At 37.8% G+C, this 21,028-nt stretch overlaps 2 protein-coding genes across 14 annotated transcripts in view; one reads left to right on the top strand and one right to left on the bottom strand.

Moving 5' to 3' along the window:
* Positions 1 to 10,071, bottom strand: part of BBOF1 (basal body orientation factor 1) — a gene marked incomplete at its 3' end in the record, with an annotated part of 40,536 nt that extends 30,465 nt beyond the window's left edge. For both annotated transcript variants that reach the window (XM_081289465.1, XM_081289464.1), the window contains exons 1-2: positions 9,937 to 10,071; positions 6,964 to 7,192 (exon numbers count right to left, since the gene is read on the bottom strand). In XM_081289465.1, coding sequence (XP_081145591.1) covers positions 6,964 to 7,192; positions 9,937 to 10,004 — 297 coding nt within the window. In that variant the 5' untranslated portion in view covers positions 10,005 to 10,071. The remainder of the gene's footprint in view (positions 1 to 6,963; positions 7,193 to 9,936) is intronic.
* A 63-nt stretch (positions 10,072 to 10,134) lies between these two features.
* ENTPD5 (ectonucleoside triphosphate diphosphohydrolase 5 (inactive)) overlaps positions 10,135 to 21,028 on the top strand; it is a 40,689-nt gene continuing 29,795 nt past the window's right edge. For 7 of the 12 annotated variants that reach the window (XM_081289495.1, XM_081289494.1, XM_081289492.1 and 4 more), the window contains exons 1-2: positions 10,136 to 10,227; positions 12,002 to 12,099. The gene's annotated coding sequence lies outside the window, so the exon portion shown is untranslated. The other 5 variants (XM_081289493.1, XM_081289497.1, XR_014021407.1 and 2 more) reach the window with 4 other exon arrangements.

The following is a 21,028-nucleotide window of genomic DNA, read 5'->3' as shown; positions in this document are numbered from 1 at the left end:
GCCACCATTCTAAGTTCTTTTAACAGATTATTTTAATTAATCCTCCCAATAACCCTACTGTATTAGTTTAGCAAACTATGGTAGCAGGTACCATAACAAAATATCACAAAATAGGTGATTTAAACCACATGAATTTATTTTTCAAAGTTCTGGAGGTTGGAGGTCCAAGATGAAAGTGTTGGCAGGTTGGTTTTCCCATGGCCGCTCTCCTTGGTTTACCTATGGCTGCCCTCTCTGTGTTGTCCTAACACAGCCTTTATTCTGAGCACTCACATAACTGGGGTATCTTTCTGTGTTCAGTTGCCTCTTAGAAGGATTGAATTAGGGCCAACTTTATAGGTCCGCTGATAATTCTTGACTAATTCCAAATAGTGATTTTTCTAGCTTCATCACTCCTTAGAAATGTATTAATTGGCATTCTATGTAAGAAAAAATTTCCCCTCTCCTTTATTTACTTGGTTGTTTGGTGTTTTTTTGTTTTTTTTATGCAGTTCTGTGGAATCAAACTCAAGGCTTTGAACATGCTAGGCAAGTATTCTACCATTAAGCTATATTCCCACCCCATCATTATTTATTTAAAATTTCATTTTTGGTGGTGCTAAAGATCTAACCCAGAGCCTCACAGATGCTAAGCAAGCACTCTACCACTGAGCTACATCCCTAGGCCCCTCCCTTATTTATTAATGTATGTATTGGTTAATAGTGTAGACTTAGGATTCTTTTTTTATTCAATAAGTTACAATCTATTATTGCCAATGTTTGTTTTGGTTGTCTCAGATTTAGCCAATTGTAGTCTCTTCAAGCTAGCCTTTGTGTACTTTAACATTTACTCACTTTCTGGCACAATAAGATATTCCAGGGTTATCTTTTACATCCTACCTAAATCCTGGAATCAATAGTTTTTTCTAATTAGTTCCAAGTGCTTCTCTAGGGAATGCTAGTCCATTTCAGTTGGGAACCTAAGTAGCTTTTTAAACTAAAGATTCATTGATATGGTTATAGAATCAGAGGATTTAGAAGTAATATATTATAAAATATTATCTTAGAGCAGCTTAAGAAAAATCTAGAAATTTAAAAAATATATTGGAACAGTCCCAAGTCACATAGAACAGGTGTGACACTTAATAAGATTACTTTATGATTGATTCAACAAATCCTCAAATACAAAAACCCAGTCTTTGAGAAAATCTCCTAGTTTTGTTCAAGACAAAATTGTTTTCAAAACACATTTCATAAGAAAAATTTCATTTCTAATATTTCTATAATTAATGTGAAGTAATACTATAAAGAGTTTCAGAAAATAACACATTTATAGAATACTGCAAAATAGATAATAATTAACTATGGAAGAAGCCAGATACGCCTACAGCCCTAACTACATGGGAGGCTGAGGCAGGAGGATTACTTGAGCCAAGGAGTTCAAGGTCAGTGCCTGGGCAACATAGTGAGACCTCATCTTAAAAACAAAAAAATGGAAACTATGGGAGAGCTAATTAACTGATATTTATTTAATCTGATTTTTTTCTTCTTCCCAATATACTTTCTTTGTTTTTATTATTGTTATTCTTGTTTTGGGGGATTGAACCTATGGCCTGGGGCATGCTAAGCATGTGCTCTACCATTCAGTTAAATCCCCAGCCCCAGTTTCTTTGGTTTTAATGGGAACCCATGATTGTAAGAAACCACATTTGCTACAGCAAGATGCTGGCCTCTGATATACAGAGGCAGATCTCAATCTTAAAATACAAGTAAGTGATACTGATAAATACAAACCAATACTAATTAACTAATGTAGGATGCAGAGCATCTATTAATTAGTTTCAAAAACTATTTGTATGGCTGATTAAAAAACTTACTTTAGAATAATATTTTATAGGGGGACAATGTATATAACACCTACTATTCAAAAAGTAATTTTTAAAACAGAAGTTGTCTGAGAATGTAAAAAAATGCATAAAAAATTAGACTTTAATAAAATACGTAAAATCCATATAAATGTTCAGTTGTTTGACTTCTCTAATGTACTTTCAATATCATCTTGAATTTAGTTGTTATTGCTATTAACTTTTTAAAAACATCAGTACATTCATAACAATTCAAAGTATTAGTATATTCATACATAGCAAAAAAGAATGTACTGAATGGCTACTATGTGCTAGGCCCTGTTGCTCAGGTGATATAATCCTTAACAACAACAAGAGGCCCTAAGTTGTCGTCTTCTGTGAGGTTTCATTCTAATTAGAAAAAGGGACAATAGACAAATATGTAAGTGACATGCATTATTAATAGATGGAAAGTAATAAATGTCACAAAGAAAAAGAAGTGATAAGACTAGAGAATGCTGGAATAGGGTTGGTTTTAATATTTATACAGGGAGATAAGATGTCTTATCACTGAAAAGGTGGCATTTGAAAAACTATGGAATTATACGTGAATTTGTATGTCATCTTTATATAGCCAGCCTTGCTCTGCTTCACTCTGGTTTATTTATGTGTACTGAAGCAAAAACATAAACAATAAAAAATACTGAAGGGGCTGAGGGTATAGCTCACTTGTAGAGTACTTGCCTAGCATGTGTAAGGCCCTGGGTTCAGTTAATCCCCAGTGTGTGTGCACTCATGTACATGCAAAATGGATGAAGGAACATATAAAAGATGTCCAAGTTGAATAGTTGTAAGGAAAATACAAAGTATAACAACAATGATAGAATAATTCACACTCTTAAGATTGGCAACAACTATTAAATATAATACCAAGGGTTGAGTCATACGTGGGTAATACATCATTTGTGACAATATAAATTGGTATAACACCTCTGGAGCTCAGATTTAATCCTTTGTGGGGGCTGGAGGTGTAGCTCAGTGGTAGAGCATTTACCTAGCATGCACAGGCCCTGGGTAAAATAATTTTTCATGTGTGGTACTGGGGGTTGAACCGAGAATTCTCCCTCTGAGCTTTATTCCAATCCTTTTTTTTTTTTTTTTTTTTTGGTACCAGGGATTGAATTCAGGAGGGCTTAACCACTGAGATACATCCCTAGCCCTTTTTATTTATTTACTTATTTTAAGATTTATTTTTTTAGTTATAGTTGGACACAATACCTTTTATTTATTTTTATGTGGCGCTGAGGATCAAACCCTCGCACGTGCTAGTCAAGCGCTCAAACACTGAGCTACAACCCCAGCCCTTATTTTTTATTTAGAGACAGTCTCATTAAATTGCTTAGGGCCTTGATAAATTGATGAAGCTGGCCTTGAATTTGCAATTCTCCTGCCTTAGCTTCTTCAGACCCTGAGGTTACAGGGGTGTGCCACCACACCAGGCTTTTTTTTTTTTTTTTTTTAGTTGTTGAATCTTTATTTTTATTTATTTGTCTCAGGCATGCTAGGCAAGTGTGTTACCACTGAGCCACAACCCCAGTCCCACCCATCAGGCTTTTTAAAAAAAATTTTGAGACCAAGTCTTGCTAAATTGCCTAAATGGGCCTTAATCTTGTGAACATCCTACCTTAAGCCTAAAATTGCTGGGATTACAGGTGTTATGCCAGATTCATGGGACCCCAATAGACCTCCAGGAGCCGAATCCAATGCAAGCACACAAGAGTCTTTATTGCAAGCTCGAGCTTGGACTCACAACCGTTCCCGACGCAGCGGTCCCAGGGAGTGAGTCCTGGTCCTTTGTTCAGTGAGATTTTATAGGTTTTTTTGGGGGGGATACTCTATGCTTCACAACACCGCACAGCAAATCATTCCATACCGCGGGAAAATCAAACAACTCTTAACATTGATTAGCACATTCAATGGCGGGAACAAGTTGGTTAGGGGTGATTGGCTAGTACAAGGGGGTTCCTTTGAACTGATTGGTTTAGGCCATGAGGGGTGTACGTGCTAAACTACATGGTTTCCCAACATGTTATCAACCACCATAAACTACTTGGGGGTCATCTGGCATTCCAGGTATTTTCCCTGTCTCATGCTGATTGGAGGTTGCTAGGGGGTTGCCATGGGTCCTCACCTAGCCTAACTGAGTCAGGGACACCTGGCACAGCAGACCTCTCCTGTTATTTACAAACAACTCAGCAGGGTGGGTATGTATTTAGGAGTGTTCTGTGGGTTTTTCCAAGGACAAGGGTCACGCCCCCTTCCTTAGGACAGGACTTGAGGTAGAAGCTGCTGTTATTTATTTTTTAAAAATGGAGTCACATTAGTTTCTCACAGGTTTGTGCCATGGCATCTGGCTCACAAAATTAAAAAACTCTTGTGAAATTGAAGCTGAGTTCACCCCATAATTTAAAATCTTACTTCCTGGTATCTAGTCTAAAGAATCCCCCACATGTGGTCTCAGGCAGACATATACAGGAATGTTCATTGTAACAGTGATGTTTATTGTAACAGTGAAAAAAATGGGAGTTTAACTAACCAATGGGGGATAAACATAAATCTTGGTTTATTTAATAGTATATTATAAAGCAGTTAAAATGAATGAAAAAAATAGAATATACCTATTAATAAATTTTAAGAAAATAAACTGAATCATGTGATTTTTGTGAATATATCACAATAACAATGTTGAGTTAAAAAAAAAAAAAACAAGATGCTGAGTCAGGCTTGGTGGCATGCAACTATAGTCCTAGATACTGAGGAGGCTGAGGCAGGAGGAGCCTGGAGTTTACCACCAGCCTGGGCAACACAGCAAGAACTGTCTCAAAAAGTTGCAAAAGATCTGTACAATATGATACTATTTATATACATTTTAATGACTATGGAATGTCCTATTTATCGGTATGCATACACAAATAGAAAAACTACAAAAATATTATGTAAAGGAAGCTTACATCCTCAACACAGTGGAAATTTCCTTGGGTTTCCAAGCAGTTTATAGAAGCAGAAAGAAAATTTGTAGTTACACCTAAATTCCACCTTTAATGCCTACTAGCTCTGTGACTTGGGCAACTTACCTGTCCTGAGAGCCAATTTCTTTGTCTATATAATGGACATAACAATATTTTGGCTACATGTGGTTATTAAAAGAATTAAAGGAGATAATTAGTAGCCAGCATAGTGCCTGGCACAAAATAGTGGCTCCATAATCTTAATTCTCTCCCTTTTTCTTTCAGATCTAAAATGATAGCTTTACTCTCAACACTTCAATAAAGTAGAATAAGATAAAAGATTCAAGTGGCAGAGAGAGAGAGAGAGATAGAGATAGATTTGCTGGGTTTATAATCTATCATGGATTATCAGTGAATTTTAACAAATCAATAAAACTAAATATCAGCATCAAAACACAGAGATCATATTGGGTGTGGTGTTGTATGCCTGTAATCCCAGCTACTTGGAAGGCAGGAGGGTGGCAATCAAGGTCAGCCTGGGCAACTTAGTGAGACCCTCTCCCAAAATAAAATTTACAAAGGGTTGGGGATGTGGCCAAAAGTAAAATGCTCTTGTGTTCCATTCTCCAGTGCAAAATGAAGTGTTCATAATGCTCCCTTGTGGTTATCACTTTCTATTTGTTTGAGACAAGAAAACAAGGGACAAGAATTCAAAATAAATATCAATAACAGTAAAACCACTCTGAAAAAGTTTTGTTTCAAAGAGAGTTAAGAGCTCACTGTAAAGAAGAAATACAATTGATCAAAAAATATATGAAAAAATGTTCAACATCTCTAGCAATTAGAGAAATTCAAATCAAAACTACACTGAGATTCTATCTCATTCTAGTCAGAATGGCAATCATCAAGAATACAAGCAACAATAAATGTTGGTGAGAATGTGGGGTAAAAGGTACACTCATACATTGCTGGTGGGACTGCAAGTTGGTGAAACCACTGTGGAAAGCAGTATGAAGATTCCCAAGAAAACTTGGGATGGAGCCACCATTTGACCCAGTCATCCCACTTTGGTTTATACCCAAAGGATTTAAATTCAGCATACTACAGTGATACAGCCACATCAATGTTTATAGCAGCTCAATTTACTATAGCTAAACTATGGAACCAACCAAGGTGCCCTTCATCAAATGAATGGATAAAGAAATTGTGGTATATATACACAATGGAATATTAATCAGCCTTAAAGAAGAATGAAATTATGACATTTGCCAGTAAGTGGATGGAACTGGAGAATATTATGCTAAGCAAAATAAGCCAATCCCAAAGAACCAAAGGCAGAATATTTTCTTGATATGTGGATGCTAATTCACAATAAGAAGTGGGGGAAGAATAGAGGTATTTTGGATTAGACAGAAGGGAGTGAAGGAAGGGGAGGGGGTATGGGGGTAGCAATGATAGTAGAATAAATTGGACATTACCCTATATGCATATGCATACATGACCTGTGTAGCTCTACATCATGTACAACCAGACAAATGAGAAGTTATACTCCATTTATATATGATGTATCAAAATGTATTGTACTGCATTATACACCTAATTAGAACAAATCTAGAAATATTAAAATATATTTTTGATGCTTAGATCATAAGAGCTCCTTTTCTCCAGAATAGAATTGAGATCCTAATGAAATGGCTTCATGCAGAGTTCTACCAGCTTTCTTTCCTCCTTCTGCTGTCCTTAAACAGAGTGTTCTCCTTCAGGGAACCTGGCTTCACGGCACCATCTTTGAAGAAACCAAGCCCCCACTGGAAAGCCATACCCATTAGCATCTGGATCTTGAACTCCAGCCTCCAAAAAGTGAAAGAAATAATTTTCTGTTCTTTATAAACTACCCAAGAGTTTGTTATAGCATCATAAATATTAGATGATTAGGAAATGTTTATATGTCTGTAAGAGGAGATGGGTTTCCTACAAATAAAAATATAATTTTCCGAGTAAAAAAAAATATATATATTTTAAAAAGCTCACTGTAATGTCTTAACAATGTACAATTTCAAAATGTTAAAATCCTTGAAACATATAATCACAGAGGTATTATATGAAGCTCAGGAGGCTTTCTATCTACCTACCATATTATCTTTTTCCTGATCCTGCTTCTTCAGGTAGCTTAATATGGACATGGTGTCTTTTTCCATTTTGTACTGCAGTTTCTTTAAGTCCTCATTACTTTTGGCCAGTCTCCGAGAAGTATCACGATACTCAATCCTAGAGAGTTCAGTGATTTCTAACCTGGCCTCCCAAAGAGAGGCATTGGCCTTGGCTTGTTCCACCACAGTATCTTCTGGTCTTATCATCTTCCTGTGTAGGAAGAGAACATTAAAAGTATATAACTATTTCTCTACTATATTAGTATTCTATTTTGTTTGACACTGTATATATACAAGCAAATACTGTTGAATGAATGAAATATATTTAATTGGGCTAGGGCTGCAGCTCAGCGGCAGAGTGCTTGCCTAGAATGTGTGAGGTACTGGGTTTGATCCTTAGCATCACATTAAAAAAATAAAGGCATTCTGTTCATCTACAACTGCAAAAAAAAAAAAAAAAATATATATATATATATATATATATATATATATTACACACACACACACACACACACTTATTTTCACTTGAGAATTAAGAGGTACCTCTTTCTAGAAGAGTGTTTTGGAGCATAATTCTTAAAGACTAGAAGTCAAATTCATTTCATAAAGCTTCTACAACTTTTCATTTTTCTTTTAATTTTCTCATATTTGAATTTTCTTCTATTCTTATTCACTTGGCTGTGAACTTTGGTTCTTACTACTTTGTTACTTTTCTTCTAAGGGCACATTTGTAGCGTGCCCCCCGAAGAACCCAAAACAACACCCCACTAGTGGGAGGTGGGGTGTTTGGGGTTTTACTTTTGTTGTTTTGGCTGGGCCTTGAACAAAAGATCAAATCACTTGGGCAAGAATGTTAAATATTCTACAAGTTGGTACCACAGTGCACCAGGGTTTAAAAATGCCTGAGATACAAATCACAATCATGTATATACAAAGGTGAAGAGGATATTTTTTTAAAAATAGAGACTGATTTTATAGGCCTTCCCTGGATTTGATCCCCAGCTCTTCCAAGATGAATGAATGAATGAATGGATGAATGAATTTAAAAATTAACACAATAAAAGGAGAGATTTTTAAAATATTTATTGTATGAGTATTAACAAAACACTGTCCCTTTTTACATGGTAGGCATATATAAATATATTGATAATATATAAAAAGCTTCACCTGTATTTAAATTCTAAACATTCTCACACACGTGAGTGGACTTTTCTATACTGTCACCTCCATTATACATTCTTCAACTCTTGGTCCTCAGTACCTTTTCGCCTCTACCTTTTGTTCTCTTCAAATTAAGGCCAGTTCCATCTCCAACCCCCTACACCAGGCTGTTACAGCTGTTGATCTCTCTTTTCAGCATTAGGGATAGACTGCCTTGCTACAATCATTTACTTGCTCCCAGAAGGTACCATAGTATTGGTGTAAGAAATTAGATACTTCTAAAGTAGATACCCCTAACACTGACTGAAGAAAGAAAGCAGGGTTTCTCAAACAATGGGCAGTGGAACATCCATGAAAAAAAAGGTCTGTTATTCTCTGTGTTCCTAAATTTTTTGCATGTGTACTGCAGACATATGGCCAAAACCTGAAAACAAATGATAGTGAATACCAGATGTGATAAGGCCTTGGCACTTTTTTAATTTTTTTTTTTTTGAGAGAGAGAATTTTAATATTTAATTAAATTTTTGGCAGACACAACATCTTTGTTTGTATGTGGTGCTGAGGATCGAACCCGGGCCTCACGCATGCCAGGCGAGCGCGCTACGGCTTGAGCCACATCCCCAGCCCGGCCTTGGCACTTTTAAAAAGTGCTAAACTCTGAAGTTTTGTTAAAAACAAAACACAAAAATACCCTGTAGAAGAACACTTGCATTAATACAAAGGGGGAAAAAAGCTACAAATAATTGGGCTATCACAAAATGACAGTACTAGTTAACTATCTATAGATGATGGGATTACGGGTGATTTTTTTTTTTAAAGAGAGAGAAAGAATTTTTTTAATATTCATTTTTTAGTTTTCGGCAGACACAACATCTTTCTTTGTATGTGGTGCTGAGGATCGAACGCGGGCCGCACGCATGACAGGCGAGCGCGCTACCGCTAGAGCCACATCTCCAGCCCCCATGGGTGATTTTTTTTAAAAAAATATTTTTTATAGTTGTAGATGAACAGCATGCCTTTATTTTGTTTACTTTTTAAATGCAGTGCCTCACATCTACTAGGCGAGTATTCAGCGACTGAGCCCCAACTCGAGCCCTGATTTTTTTTTTATCTTGTTTTCTCCACTCCCCTCCATGTTTTCCAAATTGTCTGTAGTAAACATGAGTTACTCTCTTAAACAAATTCTTTTATATATATTTATTTTATTTTTATCACCCTGGAATTTTGGAATCCTGGGCCTCACTCATGCCATCTAAGCACTCTACCACTGAGCTACATTTCCGCCCAAACAAGTTTCTCCATAAACATCACAAATTTGGGTATTCCTGTGGTCCCATATATGGTGGGACACCACGTAAAACTCTAGTATGTTTAGAAGCCACAGAGGTCACCCAATAGGCCTGGTGGCAATCTAGCAGCAACTTCAAGCTTGGAAGGGGTTAGTGCTTAGAGCATTCGTTACCCGTCTCTCATCAGTTTTGGGAAATCTAAACAGTTACCCAAACTGGTCAAATGCTTAGATTCTTCCTCGAACCAATCGGGATTCCTGAAAAGGCACAAGGAATTACTTTGACCACTCAGACCAGAACATCTTCCAGATGTTCAAAATCATCTTAGTCGTCTAGCAGAGATCTCTCAGGCTGGGGCTAAGCTAGAATCAACAGTAGGCGCTGTCCTTAGAAGCCTGGAGAGCCAGAGCGGGACGCACTCGCCAGTGGGCGGCAGCCAGGGAGCCAGTTCCAAATCCCCTGAGGGCACCCAGGGAGAGGGGACTCCAGGGCGGCTGCTCCTTACTTAGAGTCTTTGTCTTTGCCTTTGCCCTTGCCCTGCCCTTTCCGTTTGTCCTTTTTCTTCGGCGGCATCTTGGCTTCTCCAGGAGCTCAGCCTCGTCGTTGCCTGTCCGGGCCTCCCCGGCCGGTTCGGTCTCCAAGGAAACCAGCACGCGGAGAGGGTAACGTCCACAAGGCAGTTGCCGGCGCGCGAAGAGCGCACGCGCCGTGACGTGGCCGCGCCGCGGCCGCGCGAGGAGGCGGGGCGGAGATCGCGCCGAGGGCGGCGGGCGGCCGCGCCAGGGCGGCGCGCGCGGTGAGTGTGCGTGTGGCTGCGGCGGCGCCTGCTCCGGGTTCGGGCTGAGTCCTCGGCACGGCCGGCGGCAGCGCTGGGCGGTGGCACGGAATCCTATGGGCCGGGCGTCGTGGGCGTCGCGGCGGTTGGGGCGCCCTCGCCTCTAGAGGCTTGGTCCCGTCGGGTCTGTCCGCCCTGCCGCAGTAGCCCGAGTGGTGGCTGCGGTTTAGCAGTTTTCCTTCTCGCCAACCTTCTACGCCGCAGCCTGCGCGACCACGGCTGCTTTGCCCTCGACCTTGCTGCTCCTCAGCTACTCTTGCAATCTTTCTCCGTTTCCTGGCTTCTAACTTGCAGGTTCCTTAGAGGACGGCGCACTAGCGGACGTCCCAGGCCAAACGTTTCTGAGAGGCAATCGAGGACTTTTCCTAGGGCAGTGGCGAGGCTGTCATCCTCCGCAGGACAGAGCGTCCGGGTGCCGTGGAGTGGGGTCGCCAGGCGGATCCTGGGCTCCCTGGGTCCTGTGGACCATTAGCCAATACCGCCTTCGTTCGCAGTCTCTTTTTCTGCAAGTTGCATAAAGTTGAAAGCTCTTGCTTCACCCCCACCCCGCCCCCAAATCTTGACTACACCTCGGAAAGGACTCTCATTTGTCAGGGGAGGAGCTCTACAATTATACCTTCATTCAGTGAGAGTTAGTCAGTGAGTCATTAAGGAAGATGGGTATCCTGGCTTCCAGTTTCGTAGTTAAGGCTTGCGGTTGAAGCTTTGCTCCGCGGTATTCTCTATTTCAAATTACATTTCGGATTTCTTTAAAACGTCATTGTAGATCCTCCTCCATTTCCCCAGGAGAACTGAATCCTATACCCCTTCTTGAGGTCTTTGATAATCCCCTTCCCTTATTTTTTTCACTTAACGTAGTTTTTATTTCTCAATTCTGCGATTAGAGGAAACTCGCTGATTTGGTAAGGAGCCCTGAAAACCTTAGACCTGGCATCTGCTAGCATGATTATGCCTTGTTCTCACCGTTTCTGGTGCATTTTGACCTGTATTTCTCATGGGTCCATGAGTAAAATTACAGTACATTGAAGGGTTACCTCTGATATGAAATCTATAAAGTCACGATTATTTTTGTGTGTCTCAAGTTCTATAAAAACAACCTATTGATAACTTGGAGAAGAAAGAGTAGGGCATCCTCTGTCATTGTCTGTATATTTAGAATTCATTCAAAAAATTATAGAAGCCCAAAACTTGCTTGAAGGTAGGCCTACAGATTCATTTGTAAACATAAAATTTTTACTGTAACAAGAGTACTTTGTAATATGTGCATAATACTTAAAGTACTTTATTGTATCACACATGTTTTTATAGGCTTTGCTTTTGTAGATAAAACTGTTGTGACTTGACTATGGCCAAGAGAAATGTCAAGATGTTTTACTCTGATAGAAGTGGTTCTAGAATCAACAGTCTTCTGAATTTCCACATTCCCTACCAAAGAACTGAGTGTTATTATTCAGTTATTGTTTAGTGAGAAACAACTGATGGTACAGATAGTACATTAGGAAGCTGCTATTTATCTGGTAGCATTTCCTTCTTCAATTTTATCTGGTGGCATTTATCTGGTAGCATTTCCTTCTTCAATTGATGGTAGGCAGCTTTACTATGAAGTTTCAGGGACTATTTTACTGCATGTATTTGCTTTGTTTCACTGTTTTTCTAATGCTTTTAAACTTGGAATAAGCCACCTAGGGATTCCTTGACATAGGTTTGTAATTCTTTTTCTGCCTGATTCTTGTAGTTCCTGGTCAACATAGAAATGTGGAGTATATTGACTGAGTCTTCATGCAGACAAGATCATTATGGTCCTGGTAGGTAGACCAGGTATCTGGACACAAGGTAATACCTCTACTAGCTTACATCCATAAATGTATGTAAGATGTTTTTGGATGATAGTTTTTGTTTTGTTTTTGTCTTGGATTCCCTATCTTTTGCCAAATTATATCAGTTTTCTTTCCCAATGATAATATTACATCAAGTGTGAAGTTGCTCAACAAGCTATGTCTAGAATTAAGAACTATAATATATTAAAATTATTATTCAGGTAGTTCCAAAACTGGGTTTACTCTATAAAGTCATCTGTGATTTTACTGTGATTTCCTTTGGAGACCAATTTCTCCTTGTAAATCATTTTTGAAATTACTTGATAACAGATGATACTCTGTAGGTGAAAAAGACTAGATAAACAGTTTTTAATTTTGTTTTCACACAGCCTCTAGAATCCTATAATACTATACAAACTATATCTGAATGGGGCTCATCAGTCTTTCTGAATGTCATGGGATTTACTTTCATTCTACTTCTATTGCATATACTAAAAATATATAATTTTCTTAAATGGACATATCAGTATATTATGATGAGTTCATAGCCCTACAGAGGCATTATAAGGAATTATTATAATAGGGTGGGGGATCAAGAATTTAATCTTATCAATTTTAGATCAATTATTAACATTCACTATTTATATGCAAATTGAAGTGGCACAGATAATTATTAACTCCTTGCATTTTGTTTGCAAAATATGCAAATTATCCATCCGAACCTTGGCATGTGATATAAATCCATTTGTCTGGAATTCAAAGTCAGTTCTATAAGAAAAGTTACCCACATTTCAGACTCACTTGTATTTACTTGGATCCCTCAAGTTTCATTTATTTAAGAAGTGAGTACTCGCTCCATAAGACTGTTTGTTAGCTTGAGGGATAAAGGGAGGCAGGACAAGAGAGGGCCTTGTCTCTCAAATTGCTCACAATCATAAGACTCCAACTAAGACATTGATCTCTGAGAATACATAATCTCTTTTGGCACCTATACACACACACTTAACAATAAACAGTGATTAATAAAGGGGAGATGGCATAGACCTCATGTGCAACAGGAATTTAGAGGCATTTAAGACTGTTATAGTCTAAGAAAGTTTACAGAGGGAGGTGGATTGAAAGGAAGAGGGAAGCCTATTTAGGAAGGTAGTTAGAACAGTGGAAGTAAAATTCCTTGAGTGCTTGAGACAAGGAGTAGTTTAATTAGGGCAGTTTAACTGTGGTTCCTGAAGCATGGTCCCCAGATCAGTAGCATCAGCATCACCTGAGGACTTGTTAGAAATGCATTTTTAGAGGCTCCATCTTAGGCCTTTCAAATCAGAAATTTTGGCAGTGAGGTCCAGCATTCTATGTATTTACAAGCCAGCCAAGGGGTGGGGTTGTAGCTCAGTGGTAGAGCACTTGCTGAGCATGTAGGAGGCCCTGGGTTCAATCCCCTGGAACTTAAAAATAATAATAATCAGCCTAATAAAGCCCTCCAGGAGGTTCTGATACATGCTAAAGTCTGAGAAATCACTGGAGCAGGGTGTTCCTGTATAGAAGGAATGGGCAAAACGAATTCGGAAAGGTAGGCTGGGAACTCATTCATGAAGGACTTAGAATGTCAGGAGGAGTTTGTCTTATCCTGCACACCAAAGTCATTAACTTGGGTCTTGAGGGCTGGATTTGGCCCATAATGTGGTTTTTCTATTTTATTTATTTTAGTTGTAAATGGACACAATTCATTTATTTTATTTATTTATTTTTATGTGGTGCTGAGGATTGAACCCAGTACCTCACAATGCAAGACAAGTGCTCTACCACTGAGCTACAATACCAGGCCCCATAATGTGTTTTGTTTGATCTACATGGTGGTTTTTTTGGATTTTGGGTGGAATTAGTTGTCATCAAATAAAAACCAGCAGATGTGCTTTGGATTAACTTGGAAAAAATGAGAAGACTTGACCATAAGGGGCCTATCTTCCATTATGGCAGCAATTGGTGTAACAGCAAGAAACTGCTCCTTTAGATGGGGACATGTGCTTTCCAGTTGCCACAGACTCTATCACTTCCTGTTGTTAAAACAACATACTTTTACTTGTTTGTGTTTCCTGCCTGGCCTCTGTAGATATTTGAGTTTGTAACTTCTGTTGTGGATAGTGGGAACTTGATGAAAGGTTTAAGGAAAGTGACATCATTTATATATTGTTAATTCATTCAACAAACATTTGTTAATTAAACATGTATGCCAGGTTGTACTGTGCTAAGTAATTAGTGTTCAAAACACCTGTCATATGGTGGTTTACCACTTAGTGGGAGAACAATGAAAACAGCATTTTAGGAACATGATGAGGTGTGCATTTGAGAACAGTAACATCTTGGTGACTGGTGTACCAGTTTAGGGACCATAACAGTTCAAGTCTAAAGTAATAAAGGCTAGGATTTAGGTATCAGCAGTGGGACTAAAAGGAAAAGATGGGAAAAAACTGAAAAGGAAGAATCATCAGTTCTTGATAAAAGGGTAGAATATAGAAAGCTTGAGAGGGCCATTTAAAGATAATCAAAATGAGTTACATTATAGGAAAGTTGTGCCACTAAAGAAACAGGAGATCAACAAGAGACTCCACTTAATTTCTCTGTGTATATGTGTAGAAGCAGAGGGTGGAGGGCGTGTTTAGAGGTACCAGTTTGAATTGTCTCTTGTTTTGAGTTATTATATCGGGGGAGATACACACAATTTAAGTGTTTTTAAGAGGAAAACTTAATAGAAATATCAAGATTACATGCTTAGAGTTAGATAGCGCTCATCTCATCCTAGAATCCAAGGAAACTCCTGGAGAAAAGTTTAATTTGTAGTCACAAAAGTGTAAAAAGATGCTGGGCATGGTGGTGCACGCCTGTAATCCCAGTGGTTTGGGAGGCTGAGATAGGAGGATCACGAGTTCAAAGCCAGCCTCAGTAAACAGTGAGGTGCTAAGCAATTCCGTGAAACCCTGTCTCTAAAGTATAAAAAAAAGGCTGGGGATGTAGCTCAGTGGTTAAGTTCCCCTGGGTTCAGTCCTCAGTACCAAAATAAATAAGTAAATAAAATAGTTGAAGCAGTAGTTGTTTTTCAGTTGATAACAAGAAGGGAAAAATAATTTTTTACTTCTCATAATCAAACTCTAAGCAGCTCCTAATGATACTGATTCTTGGCAATTACTCTTTTGTAAATACAGTAGTCCCTCTTATCCATCCATGGGGTTAGGGGAGATACTTTGTAAACCTAATATGGCCTGAAGCCATAGAAAGTACCAAATCCTAGGGGCTGGGGATGTGGCTCAAGCGGTAGCGCGCTCGCCTGGCATGCGTGCGGCCCGGGTTTGATTCTCAGCACCACATACAAACAAAGATGTTGTGTCCGCCGATAACTAAAAAATAAATATTAAAATTCTCTCTCTAAAAAAAAAAGAAAGTACCAAATCCTATATGTATTGTTTTTTGCTACACATACTTAACTGTGATAAAGTTTAATTTATAAATTAGGCACAGTAAGAGATTAGCAACAATAATAATAAAATAGAAAAATCATAATAATGATATACTATAATAAAATTATTTGAAACTTATGAATTATTTATTTTTAGAATTTACCATTTAATATTTTTTGATCATGATTGATTGTGGATAACTGAAACTGTAGAAAGCAAAACAGCAGAAAAGGGGGTCTACTTATAAGTACTTCCCACAGTAGATAGGGGTTTGGAGGTAAAGCTAATTTATCACTTCAGATTTTCATTTTATTTGTTTATTAGGAGACAATGAACCCCTTCTGGATTGATAGTATTGCCTTATCTAAAGGACTTTGATTCTTTTTTTAAATATATAATTTTTAAATTTGTTCTAATTAGTTATACATGTACAGTAGAATGCATTTTGATACATCATACATAGGATTTTGATTCTTAACGGACAGGTAAGAAAAGGCTTTGTGACTTGTGAAAAAGGAGGCCTCAATAGCAACAGCTTTCTTTGTGCAGTGATTATTGTAGTTAAGTCATGCCTAAAACAATGGAGAATGAAAACATGCACTGCCTGACTCATTGGTAACAACCGGATGGGTTTCATTGTACAGAGGGTCCTTTTGGACACTTGACTAATGTTGTTTTGATTAAAATGGAATAAAATACAGAAAGAAGCAATCTACTTATAGGAAAGAATTTTATATTTGTTGATAACTAGAATGCATCAATTCTAATTCCTTTATTGAGAGATAAGGTATTTGATCTAAGGGTTAGAGGAACCTTAAAGAATATTTTATTCAACTACCCTTCTGATCTGTGAATCCACTCTGGACATTGTGGTCAATTTTGGATGAGCCCAAGGCAAGGAGCCTCTTTTCCCACCAGTGTGAGACAACTCATATTACTGGAAATTGTTCCTGCTCAGTTTCATAGGCTTGATAACAATTCCTTGGCAATGATCAAATAAAAGTCAATTTTTAATAAATCTTTTTATTTGTTTTATTGTCTTTTTGAAAATAATTGTTATAAAAATCTTCCAATGATTTTCAAATCTGGCCACTTGTCAGTATTGTACCTTTCTAACAAATACCTCTTCAGTATCTAAGTATTAATGCTACCATTTTATGATTGGAAAATTTTTTCTGTATGTAGCATAAAATAAGTTACTATTCTGTTAAATATTTTCATTCTGTATCTCATTGTTCAGTATTTAACTTCAGTTATATTTTTTCAATTATTTTATTTGGTTTTTATTTTTATGTGGTGCCAGGGATTGAACCCAGTGCCTCACGCATGCTAGGCAAGCGCTCTACCACTGAGCCACAACCCCAGCCCAATTTTTTCAATTATTAACTGTACCTATCTTCCTAAGAATTACAATGATTTGTTTATTTTCTTCCAACTCTTTCCTAAATATATCTGACTTTTATTTGAAGTATTTAAATTCAGTTTCACTACCAGATGGGGTGGCACATGCCTATAATCCCAGCAGCTCAGGAGACTGAGGTAAGAGGATTGCAAGTTTGAGGCCAGTATCAGCAATTTAGCAAGACCCTGTCTCAGGATAAAAAATAAAAAGGGGTAGGGGATGTAGCTCAGTGGTAGTGCCCCAAAGTTCAATGCCCAGTATCAATAAACTGATTAATTAATTAATTTGGTTTCACTTAAGAAATAAACAGGACATTGTGTAAGTTTTAGTTTTTCTGGCTTAGTGTTTTCCTGAAGTAAAATATTGGCACTAGTATAGAAAACAGAAAGTTTAAAGTGGTAGGGTATGATATTTTAAGAAAGTTAAAAAATCAATATTATTTTTTAAATTTTTACTTTTTTCTTTTTTTGCTGTATGGGGGATTGAATTCAGGGACACACATTCCAGGCAGACACTCTACCACTGAGCTATATTTCAGCCTTTTTTTTTTCTTCTTTTTTTAATACTGGGGGTGCTTAGCCCCCTTTTTTTAAAATTTTGAAACAGGGCCTTGCTAAATTGTTGAAGCTGACCATCAACTTGCTATCCTCTCACCTCAGTCTCCATAGTCACTGGGATTACATAGCCTTTTTTAAACAAACAAACAAACAAACAAAAAAAAACCAAACAAAAAAATCCATGGTCTTACTATGTTGCCTAGACTAGCCTCATTTGCAATCTATCTGCCTCAGCCTCCTGAGTAGCACTTGCACACCTGGTGAATATATTTCATTTTCTAAAACTTGGGGGTGTAGTTCAGAGGTAAAGCACTTGCCTAGCATCAGTGAGGCACCCTTGGTTTGATCCCCAGCACTGAAAAAAAAAAAAAATCAACATCATTGGTGCCTGGCCTGGTGATACAACATACCAATAGTCCTAGCTATTGAGGGCACATTGGGCAACATAGTAAGCTGTCTCTCAAAAACAAAAAGGGGGTTTAAAAAAAGTTAATATTACAATGTCATGTAGTTTTTAATCTAGAAGTATGTCAGTTGATAGAAAGTATAGTATGTATATAGATATATTGTATATAAGGGTCACATACTGCATAACATTTAAGTAAAAAATAGTATATACCACATAACCTAGGTATGTAGGTAGGCATTACCATCTCAGTTTGTGTAAGTGCATTCTCATGTTTATACAATATGAACTCTCTTACTGACACATTTCTCAGAATGTATCCCCATCATTAATCAATGCATGAATGTACTGAAAAAAAATGAACACAAAATATTTTCAAAATACTGGTTTGTTTATTTGTTTTTTTGTTTGTTTGTTTTTGAGACAGAGTCTTGCTATGTTCCCTAGGCTGCCTCAGATACCTGGGCTCAAGAGATCTTCCTGCCTCAGCCTCCTAAGTATCTGGGACTACAAGTGCATGTCACCATGCCCAGCATTCAAATACTGGTTATAACTTCTAGCCTCTAAGTTGGCTCTTAACAATCCTCACCTTCTAATACTCATGTATTTGTGTAGTCCCCTTGCACATTTTATCAAATTTGGTCTGTATGACCATTAGAATATAAGGAAGTGATAGCGCATGACTCATAGGGCTAGTTCTTCTTGGATTGCCCATTCTGAAGGAAGCCAGCCACCATGTTGTGAAGACATTCAAGCAACCCAATGGAGAATCCATGTGGGAAGCATCTGAGGCTTCCTGCCAACAGCCAGCACCAACTTGCTAACCGTTGAGTGAGCCATCTTGGGGGTGGTTACTCCAATCCCAGTGAAGCCTTCAGACAACTGTAGCTTGAGCCTACATCTTGACTACAATCTCACGAGAGACCTTGAGCCAGAAGTATCAAATTAAGCCTCTCCCAAATTCCCAAACCATTTAAACTGAGATAATAAATGCTTATGATTGTTTTAAGTTTTGGGATTATTTGTTATGTAGCAATAGGTAACTATGCATAGCATTCTAAAATATTTTTAGGTGAGAATTTGGACAATGTAAACAATACTTAATATCTTTTAGGGTTTTTTTTTGGGTGGGTGGGGGGTTCTTGGGATTGACCCAGGGATGCTTTACCACTGAGCTACATCCCCAGTCTTTTTTTGTTTGTTTTGAGACCTGGTCTCACTAAGTTGCTGAATGTAGCCTTGAATTTGAGATCCTCCTGTCTCAGCCTTCTGAGTCTCTGAGATTACAGGCGTGTGTCACTACATCTGGCTTTAGGGCTTTACTTATTTATTTATTTATTTTAGTTTATCACAATTTTGATAATTTGAAGGTGAGTTAACTAATTAATTAATACTGGTATTGGGGATTCAGCCCAGGTGCACTTAACCACTGAGCCAGATCCCCAGAATTTTTAATTTTGAAACAGTATCTTGCTATGTTGCTAAGGCTAGCTTTGAACTCATGATCCTCCTGCCTTGGCCTCCCAAATTAATGAGATTATTATAGGTGTGTGCCACCATGCCTGCATGTTAGGACATTTGCAGTTTATTCCTGTTGTGAGTTCCTACTGGATATCACCTTGGAAATTGATTATGTGCTTGAGTTATATCAGTAAATAAAGATTTTTGCTCCTGAGGAGCTTATATTTTCTCAAGAACACAGACAATAAGTAAACTCTCTGGTATGTTAGAATATGATAAGTGATGTAGAATAAAAGTGGATTAGAGTAAGGGGAATTGAGAAAACAGGAGGAGGTAGTGGACACAAGAGGGTGGGAGGTTACAGTATTAAAGATAGCCCTAGGAAAGCAGATAATACATATTTATAGCCAGGCACAGTAGCACAAACCTGTAATCCTAGAGACTTTGGAGTCTAAGTCAAGAGGATCCAAGTTTGAGGCCAGCTTCAGCAATTTAGTGAGGCCCTAATCAACTTTTAACAAGATCCTATCTCAATAAGAAAAAAAAAAAGGGCTGGGGATGTGGTTCAGTGATAAAGCACCTATGGGTTCAGTCCCCAGTACAAAAAAAAAAAAAAAAAAAAAAAGATAAGCCTCAATAAGAAGAGCAGCATCGATCCCCACCCCCTACTAAAAAGAAAAAAAAAAAAAAAGGCAAGATGATCCAGTAAGGCCATGTTAGTAACTTTCATGAAAGATGGTGGCTTGGGGAGCTGGGGTTGTGGCTCAGTGGTAGAGTGCTTGCCTCACACGTGCGAGACCCTGGGTTCGATCCTCAGCACCACATAAAAAATAAATAAATGAAGATGGTGGCTTGGGGTTAAGCTGGTAGCAATGAAAGTGGTCAGAAATGGTGTATTCTGTATTTTTTCAGCAGCAAAATAAGCTCTTCAAGAGCTCTTGGTTATGTATAACAAAATGATACTACTGTAAGACTTTCACATCCTGCTGCAAGTCTAAAGTTCTTGCCTTTTATCTCAACTTTCTTCTCTATGTTCTTTCTACTTCTGTATCTGTTTTTTCTGGGTGGTGTAGTCATTATGACTGTGAGTCTGGAATTAAGCCATCTGGGTTTGATTTCTGACTTTTCATTAACTATTGTGTGGTTTTAAACCCTTAATGTCCTGTCATCCTATGCAGAATTAAAAACTTTGGACTAATTAAGGGTTAATTAGTTTCTCTAAGCCTCAGTTTTCTAATTTTAGAATTGGGATGTTAATAAAATCACTTACTCAAAGAGTGATATTGAGATTAAATTAGGTAATCCATGAAAAATACTTAACATAAAGCATGGCATGTACGATTAAGGTCTCATAAATATTAGCTACTATTATTATCTCAGATTGTGTTCTTGTGGCCACAATCTTTCCTCTGCATTAAATGCTAACCTTTCTTAATATACCATCTTCCATTATAATCTTTTATTTTCTATTTTTGTTTCCTAAATATATACAATAAGAATTCTTTTTAAATATTTCTTTTTGTAGTTGTAGATGGACAGCATGCCTTATTTTATTTGCTTATTTTTGTATGCAGTGCTAAGAAGCAAACCCAGTGCCTCACACATGTTAGGCAAGTGCTCTGCCACAGAGCCATAGCCCCAGCCCACAATAACAATTCTTAAAATGAAGT

The sequence above is a fragment of the Spermophilus citellus genome, assembly GCF_964194105.1.
Source record: "Spermophilus citellus genome assembly, chromosome: 4".
Taxonomy (NCBI): Eukaryota; Metazoa; Chordata; class Mammalia; order Rodentia; family Sciuridae; genus Spermophilus; species Spermophilus citellus.
The sequence above is the reverse complement of the archived record's forward strand: the minus strand, read 5'-3'. Positions and strand labels throughout refer to the sequence as shown.